The sequence below is a fragment of the Monopterus albus genome, unplaced genomic scaffold, assembly GCF_001952655.1.
Source record: "Monopterus albus unplaced genomic scaffold, M_albus_1.0 scaffold339.1, whole genome shotgun sequence".
NCBI lineage: Eukaryota > Metazoa > Chordata > Actinopteri > Synbranchiformes > Synbranchidae > Monopterus > Monopterus albus.
In genome coordinates, this window is record NW_018128219.1 from 202,859 (window position 1) to 212,338 (window position 9,480).

Sequence of the window (9,480 nt, forward strand, 5' to 3'; positions counted from 1 at the left end):
TTTCCAACATTGCTATTATAAATCACATTAAACGTTTCTGATGCAGATTTAAATGCATCTACTTATTTTGATTTTTCAGCATTATTCTGTTATTGTTGCACATTTATAGTATTTATTTTGTTCTTATCGATTCTTGAAATAACCAGTTCGGCAGTGGAGTGATTCTGTGTGATATATTAAAATATTTCAGCCTTTGTTCTCAAAATCTCAATTTTTTTCCCCCAACAATGGCTCAAATGCTGTAGTACAGTGCAAGACCCCCACCAGAAGTGGAAGAAAAATCCTAAACACACATACATGTATACGTTTTTCATCCTTTGTGGAGAATTTACAGTGACTTACATTCATTTAATGGAGACTTACTCTAACCCTTTCTTGCCAAACCCACTGTAACCTTAATCTAATTTAACCTTTCCATAACCTGCAACCAAGTGGTCACTCTAAAATTCAATGACTTGCATGAGAGGGACCAGATGTGGCCCACCCAATGAAGGCCAAGTGCCCACAGTGTGTGTGAGAACAGGTTTACAATGTCAGCTGTACTAGGCGCACACACAACACAGTCTTTCTATAATTGTGACACTCAGTGACATAGTGCATTCCCTAGCCCCTTACCATAACCATTAGAACTAAATGTCCAACCTTAACCAGGTCTTAACACTTAAAAAGTCCTTTGTAGTTGTGAGGAAGGCGAGTCCCCACAATGCGAGTGTATAAACAGGTTTCAGACCTCAGATTTTGAGTAATACCAGGCAAGAATGCGTATATACAAAACACACAAAACAGCCATCTCTGATTATTACATTTATATTGACAATGTAATTGCTTTACAGAGGTGGTATGATGGAATGCAAAAAAATGCAGTTAGAGAGCGATCAACGTGATGGCAGAGGTCCACCTCTGCTGTCAAATTACTAAACTCTGTACCCGCTGTGTTTTTACATTTTTTTTTTTAAGTTAAAATCCGTTTGAAGAGCCAGCGGTTTTGAAACTGTGCCAAATGTCACATCACACTCAGGTGTGAAATCAGACAAGTGAGAATGAGTCTTCACTGTGCAACACGACACTGAGAACCTAGTGAACCAAGTGAAAATAGCTGTGCACAAACTAAGCTAGGTGCCTCTGGCTACATTCAAAAATGTGACATAATACTTTAAGAAACTAGGCAGCAACAGCAGACTTCTCTTCTTCCCATTCAGGATCAGACTGTTTCATATATCTCTGTATTCTATCTTGTGCTTCCAGCTACAGCAAGGTCAAGACCAAAAGACTGTAAAATTCATTAGGTTCTACTCTGATTGGCTGGGGGTGAAGATGACCTCCGCCAATCATTCTGCTCATACATAATGTTAGTAAGTTCCAAAACAGCTAGAGGACAGAGGGAAACCTGGACAGTTAGAGAAGATGGACTCGGAGAAACCTAAACATCTGTGTAGTGTTGCACGATATACCGGTACTAGTATGGTACCGCGGTACTGAGGCATTTAAAATGGTACTATACTGCATTTGGATGGGACCGGTACTTGCAGCGCCGCCGCCTGTGCCCGCCCGCAGCGCCCGCCCGCAACAGAGGAAAACAGAGCAGGAAACAGCTTCCTCGTCCTCTGCTCACTGAGCAGCGTGGACTGGAGCAACAAACGGAGCAGGAGGAAAGCTTGGAGAGAGCAGAGACGTTGGAGAGCGAGAGAGCGAGAGAGAGGAGCACGGAGAGGAGAATGGCTGGTGTCACAGTCACCACCCCGCCACTTGTGGACAAACGAGGGGCGCGAAGTGCTATATGGCAGTACTTCGGCATAAAAACAAATGAGCAAGGAGAGGCATTTAACGTTGATGCGCCATTGTGTAAACGATGTTTTAAAACATGCATGGCTAAGGGCGGAAACACCCAGACCTGCACACTGAGTTCAGGGAACGACAGGTAATTTACTCATGACATGTGCCCTTTTCAAATGCAATAGTTCAATAGTTTTAAGTGTGCAACACATGATAAAGAGTTCTTATCAAACATAGAATTTTTTTTTCTAAATTTTAATAAAAAAATGTGTTTTTTCAAAACGTTAAATGTGGTTACAGCACAGTCGTTCAGTGTTTTACATACATATTTAGCCATTTAATATGTTATAAAGACTGGTAACATACCATTTAAAAACACTGGTCCTACTTAAGACAGGCTATATGTAATGAAAATATTTTTTTCTAAGTTAGAACTTCTAACTTCATACTTTTTATTTACTCACACTGACTGTTCTAAAAAAAAATTTTTTTTTTTGAGTGCAATAAGAAAAGCCTAGTATTTTGAATTTTATTTTGATGTTATTCTAAGATTTTCTATTAAAATAAAGTCAGTAATGACATTTTTTGCCTTCTCTTTTTGTCTGAAAAACTATCCAAAAGTATCGAAAGTATCGAAAGTATCGAAATACATTTTGGTACCGGTACCGGTACCAAAATATTGGTATCGTGACAACACTACATCTGTGTGAATAAAATATGAGATATATTTAATTCCACCTCTTTAAATTATGCTAGAAAATTTAACACAACATAGTTGGGGTACAAGATGCTTGGATTTAGAAGTTCTCACTGCAGAACTTCAGATCAGCTGCGATAGGCAGTGAAACTGCTCTGTGCAACCTGAATTCCCTTACACGTGTCTACGCAGAAAGCATTTCAGCAATGTTTTTCAGTCATCCATTGCACGCATTTGGCAGAAAAGATATTTTGCCTGCGCTAAACATTCATATCTGTGGCTGAAGCATATTTTTATGCTTCAAGTCTAAGGTCTTCCTGATCACATGCATAACTACAATGGCTGTGAGCACTGCTAAAACACATAACCTGCATCTCTGTACTATGCTTGGACACATCCTGTGTGACAGTTTCAGACCACAAGAAACTGTCAATCTGCTAATGAGCTGCTTGTTATGCCTCCTATGTAGACATTTTGTTATCCAGACATATCATGCACTCTTACCTCTATGCGCAGTCTTTCATACATCACAGCCAGTTTCTCCTCTCCTTCACCATTTCCTTCCATACGCTCTCCCTCTGTTCTTTCTGCATTAAAACACAGAGTGGTACGAGGCAGCAGAGACAGCTCCACAGGCTTGTTAAGTCCAATAACCTGACTAGATTTCAGGCCGCTACCTGGCACCGGCTCTGTGCCCGGGCAGTGAAAACAATAAAACTGGGAGCCGTACACGAATGGTGCAGGACACCGCTCTGCCTCAAACAAGCTTCTGAAACAGCCATGTTCTCTCTTTACAGCATCAGTACCGCTTCTCTTGAAGCTGTCAATCCTGATGTCATCTTCTCTGTTGCCATCCACCATAGTCAAGAGGAAGGAGAACTCAGAGGACTTGTGAGCTCCTGGAGCAATGAGCTGTCCTAGTTTATTGTGACTGAACAGTGGGACTTCCATCAGGGCGTGGAATCTGTCTGGTTCACCTGGTTGCACCAGCACACATGTACCAAGAGACTGCTCCCAGTCCTCCTCACTGTAACTTCCTCTCTGAGGCTGGCTGACATTGTGGAACAGGTGGGACAGCATTGGCTGCTTAACGTTCTGATATCTCAGGCTGTTGGGGGGTGCCAGGGCCCATGATGCACTACTCAGGGGGTGGGTATGATGGATCCATTGCCAGTCAGCTGCCTGAAGGAGCAAGAAGACATGGTAAGATTAGCTTTATCATACAGAACTACACACACACAGTTGATAATATTTTATTCCATCAATGAGAAAAATTACACCTACAAACAACCATAAAGCTATGTTAATTGCACTGTAAGTTGTATCTTACAACATTCAGTAGCAAAATTCTACAGTATAAATGGTACCAACAATGCTACCGACTCCCATTAAAAGTCATAAATAAAACAACCCTAACCCTAACCCTCTGCTGTGTGACATAAAACACCATAGAGGTAATGGAGAGGCTAGAGGTTTTCAGCGGTACCAGCCTAGCCATTTCTCCCACTACCAGTCTTAATGCCTAGCTAGGCTATACATGCTCTGGTTCCATACATGAGGGTAAGATATTGGCACTTATCTCTTAATTCAGTTTCAATTCACAAAGTCTAGAATAGCTTCATTTCGATTCAGTTTGATTCATGACCATGCAATTACATCCGATAAATACCAGTGCTGCATAAAGCATTCCACATAACCATGGAAAATTATTTGTTTAAACCTTTACTAACTGTTCCTGGAATGTAGAATTTTATTAGCTGGAAAAATGCTTTTCATCCTTGTTGTTGTTATTGTGCTTGGAGCTGGCACTGCTGTGACAGCAGAGGTATAATTCAGATGTATACAGTGACATAACTATGTGGCTCTGTAGTGGTGGCTCTCTAGTCCATGGAAAAGCAAACTGGTTTTTAGAAGGTTTACAAGCTGAACCAGCTCTGAACTGGAATTTAGTTTGTGTTGGTCAAAAAGGTACCTATGAAGGCGGGCGATCTTTCCCAGTTAGCTGATTTATAGGCTGCTTACTTGCCCTTAAAAACTGGATGTCACACAGCTTTGTTTCTTAACCTTTGTAATACGTTAACTTCTTGTAACTCAGCCAGTGTGTGTGGGTCTGGTATGAGGAAAAAAATTTATTACGCAACACTGGTAGGCCACAGTACATATGCAAAAATGTTCAGGAGGTTCAATGTGTATTGTGGCAGATGTAGCTGTCAGAATTATGCAATACACACTTTTACTATCCCTGGGTCCATTGGACCCGGACATCCTGTATAGAATACAAATGTATGTGTGTGTGTGTGGGGTGGGGGGGGGTACACAATGTGTGATAATTGAACATGTGTTCTTATATACAGCCAAGGCCAATGAGTCTGAGCTTGAAAAAAATAATTAATCGTATCATTTTCTTCCGATGAAAAATGAAAACGGGTCCCACAGACCTAAACACAAGACAAGTGTAGGGTGCTGATAAAACTGAAATATTAGTGACTGGGCCATACCAATTCAGTACAACAGTTTAGCATTAACTGTGTGGTTTCTCTGACCGTAAAAAGCCTAGGTGTGGTATTTGATTGTACTTTCTTTTTTATCATCACATTAAAGACATTACAAGAACAAACCTTTCTCACCCACAAAATATTGCTAAACCTGGACCTATTCTCTCCATGGCGGATGCAGAGACACTGATCATCTAGATGACTGTAATGTTCCATTTTCTGGCCATCCATATTTATGTATACCATATTCATCCACCAGCAGTTCTGGACATTATGTAGCTGTCTCAGCTAACACTGAAATCAATAGCTTGCTAGCCTGCTACCATATCAGTAGAGAATCAGAATCAGCTTTATTGGCCAGGTGTGTCAGACACACGAGGAATTTGACTCAGGTACATCGGCTCTCAATGTGTATGTACAGTACATGTCCCCATGCAAGGGGCAAGTAAACAGTAAACCAACAAAAGACTGTGTAATATAAAAAAAAACAGTATTAACAAGCGGCAAACAATGCAAAATAAGCACTACAAACAGGCAGCAAACAATGCAGACAGACAAAGGAATGCTCATTGAAATGAGATAAATAAGAATAAAAAATAGAGTACTTAGAAATAGAGACCTGTAGAGCCGATGCAGTTCACATACTGAATAACAGCTGTGAGCTCCCACCCCTGACAGTGGCCTTGTCTGATTGGTTAAGAGTGCCAACCTTTAGAAGGGAATATCTCTGCACCAGGCTGTTTGATGGGTCTGGGGTCACAGGAGCCTTCAACAGCAACTCCCTGTATTAAGATTAGTTTTGGGGAGTGTTTCTACTAAAAAAAAAAAAAAAAAAAAGTAATAATATTGCTTACTGTACCTTTAATGACACACACACACACACACACACACACACACACACACACACACACACACAAACTCACTCAAAAGAGAGAATCTTAGTACTCTTAGAATCAAAGCACATTACCTGACTGAAAGTCCAAGCTTGTCTTTTGAAGAGTTGCCTTCTGCTGTGGCTGCGGACACATCCCACCCAGAAAGCGACACCCCCTCTGCTTACAGCCATTTACTGGGGCAACCCCAGTCACCAGCTGACCATCACCCACCACACACAGGACGGTGCAAAAATAGACCTTGTGAGTCTGGATGATTCCCAACTACAGAAAACGGAAAAATTCAAGTTCAAAGTGTTTACTGCCATATGCACAATAAAGGAACAAGCTTCCTTGTACAATGAAAATGAGAAGGCAGAGCCTGTTACAGTGAGCACTCCAGAGTTTCACGGCAGTTACCACCAGGCTTCAAACTGCTGCTTTTCTTTGTCTCATATGACAGTAAACTGAATATATTTTGGGTTTTGAAATATTGGATGGTCAAAAGAGTGGCTGGCCAATTAATCGCCATTTTTAGGTGATCGTCTTTGAGCGATGCCTGCACTCTAATCGGCCAATGCATCTGCAGACAAATAATGGTTGCAGTCCAAGTATTTACACATTTCTGTCGTCTCAGGAAAATGCTACTGGGAAGTGCACTAAGATATTTATCTTTTATTCAAAGTTTTTTTTATAGTTTTTTTGATTATTTGTGAAAATATTTATTTTAAATTAATAAGTGTAGATTGTCGCAAATGAGAGACAATGCTCATTATTTTTGTTTTCTTAATTCATTAAGGTTAAATAAATGTCCATTTAAATTCCAGAAATGTGTGTCTCATTTGTTATTAAATTGGTGTAGTTTATCTGAAGTCTCTAAAAAAAATGGCATTGGCAAAGACGATATTAGTCTACCAATAGCCAAAACTAACATTTTAAATATATTAGAACACTGAAAAGGGGCTGCTGCTTCTTCTTCGACATTTTGTAAACAAAACAATTAGCTGGGGTGGGGTCAACAGATGGAAGGAAAATGAATACAGGATTAGTGTCATAGTGACAGAATCTTAACACTGGTATCAGAATATAAAATGAACAGTCAAAGAAACTTTTGTTAATATTTGAGTTGAAAACACTGATGGGTTTCCCTGACCAGGGTCTTTGAGGTTGTTGGGCTATGCCAGAAGCACATGACCTTCAGCACTTTTTAATCAAAGATTCCATGGTGACGGCTGAGGCTGAATTATCTAGCCACAAACATGCTACAAATAAATGTTTTACCAAACTCCATCCTCAGATCCTGCAATGTGCACAAGTGAAAAGGATGTGTAAGTAGTGATGTTGCATATGACACTGAAGGTCTGAAGCTTGTATTGAGCAGAGGGGGCATTGCTAAATGAGGCCTCACTTTGAAGCTATGCCATTTTCTCCATTGTCACGTGAGCGATGACAAGTAAGGCCTTGGTTTCTCACGGAATCACATCACTGTTTCAGTTTGAGATTCATGGATTCAAACTATTGATACAAGAACAGAGAAACCTGAAACTTTTCCGATTGTAGTTAGATGGTTATTTTGTGAAAAATACTGAGGTTTTACAGCACGCTTGTTGCTTTAGTTTTAGTTAATGTTTAGTATTGAGGTTTTAAATCGTGTTTGATTAAACTCTTGACAGTGAGAATACAAAAACAAAATTAATAAAATTAATTCTTATCTCCCTGTAAGTTAAAACGTAGCATGTATCACATATAATAGAAACTTTCCTTTCCTCTTTCAGTTACACAAACAGGCCAGTATTTGCTCTCTCATCGGTATTGATGAGGCTGCACTTCGTAGTTTGTAACAGTAGGTGCCACTAGTGAACGCTGAGTCAAATGAGGCTTCGAGCAATAAACCTTTTGGTGACAATGGACAGGGAAGCCTGGTTTGACCGTAACTTATTTTAGATCCGATCTGTGCAGATTCTCAATCATCCAGGTCATAGTAAACTGAAAAAAAATCAACTGGACTAGATTTCTAGGTTGCTAACTTAACACGATGTCTTCAAATAGCTGTCAACTCGAAGATACTGAGATTTATAGCCTAAAGAAGAGGCACAGTAACTGCATCCTACATCTAGCTATGCAGTGAGAAATATTTAAAATTAAGGTGTCACTGCTCTAATAGAGAGACTACATGAATGGTTGCAATGTCGAGCAAGAACAACCATTTGGTGACAGAAAGGGGCAAAACGTTATCATTATTGTGGTTTTAAATATTTTGCATTAAAAGAAAAAGATTTATACCACCATTTATCACATTTATTTGCCTGGTGATTGACAAGTAATTCATCATTTAGAGTAAATTCGAAATAACTAAGTTGCTGCTAGTCACTATGAAGCCACGGTTTTGGAACACATTTTTTTCTCCACAAATAGCAGGGACATAGCGCTACGACTCGAGATATCGCACCTTAAATGTTGTCAGTAACTTAACGTTGCCTTCCATGCCGTTTATGAGTGCTGGATGCTAAACCTGCTAGGCTAACTAGCTATCAACTAGCACCAAGCTAGCCACCGGCTTGGCAAACGCTTGTGTATTGTTACCTTTTACAGGCGAAAACACACTCAGTGTTGTCTAGATGCGGTTGTTCACCCTGCCAGGTTCTGTACAATATTCTGGAAAAAAAAAGCTAAGGAGCATTACTTATCTAACTTACACAAATGTCATTAGCTACAACCCCGTGTGTCCTTGCACGGCCAAACACGCCTCACGCAATTAGTCGTAATGCTGCCTTCGCGGTTGTTGGAAAACCTACGACTGCCTCTACGGTTATCACAAGCGACTACACAATTGGGTAGGAAAAATGAAAATGGAAAATGTTTCAACTTTAGTAACTCCCTAATATCAGTTCTGCATAGGTGAAAATATGTTTTTAATGCACATGAGAAGAAACATGGGTTCCCTTTAGCTGATATTAGACACAGCAGACATTCAATGACTACCTTCAGGATATGGCCTGAGGAACTCACCTTTTACGTTTCACACGTTTTAGATAACTTTAACTGATTTAAAAAAATCATGTTCAGAAATGTGTGAACACATTACCCAAGAAGGCTAAACTCTTTTTGATTTATTTTATATCGGTAATCAATACAGTGCACAATAATACCCTAATATATGAATGTAAACTTTTTATTACTGTGATTTTGCTGGTTATTTTTCTCTTTCAGCATAAACAAATACACACAGGGACATGCAGCATAACCCAAATTACTACAGTCCCTTCTTTTTCAAAGGAGTAAACACTTCATTTTGAGTGTATCCAATTTTATATTTCCAAATACTATCCATTGTTGCAGAAATCCCACAGTTAGTTCCCTCTTTCTCCCCTTTTAAAAAAAAATTTCTGTCATACCAAGGGGGCTAGGGGGTGGGTGTAGGAGGCGTTGAGGTAGGTCATCCGACAGGCTGTCTGTGGAGCTGATGATGGTCCTGTAGTCTGTGATGTGCTGCAGGCCTTGCCACATTTGGCCAGAATCAGCAGTAGAATAGAAGCCACTGAGCTTATCCCTGTACTGCTTCTTGGCCACTGTGATGGCTTTCCTCAGTCTATACTTCGCAGCTTTGTACTCCGTCTCATTTCCTAATCTGAATGTACGCAGC

The 9,480-nt window shown here is 40.0% G+C and overlaps 1 protein-coding gene across 2 annotated transcripts in view; it reads right to left on the reverse strand.

The window, feature by feature from the left end:
• cunh6orf136 (chromosome unknown C6orf136 homolog) overlaps positions 1–8,666 on the reverse strand; it is a 15,522-nt gene extending 6,856 nt beyond the window's left edge. The window contains exons 1-3 of one of the 2 annotated variants that reach the window (XM_020624829.1): positions 8,534–8,666; positions 5,933–6,122; positions 2,975–3,652 (exon numbers count right to left, since the gene is read on the reverse strand). In XM_020624829.1, the coding sequence (XP_020480485.1) occupies positions 2,975–3,652; positions 5,933–6,031 (777 nt within the window). In that variant the 5' untranslated portion in view covers positions 6,032–6,122; positions 8,534–8,666. Of the gene's footprint in view, positions 1–2,974; positions 3,653–5,932; positions 6,123–8,420 lie in introns of both variants that reach the window. The other variant, XM_020624828.1, reaches the window with a different exon arrangement.
• Positions 8,667–9,480: the final 814 nt, after the last annotated feature.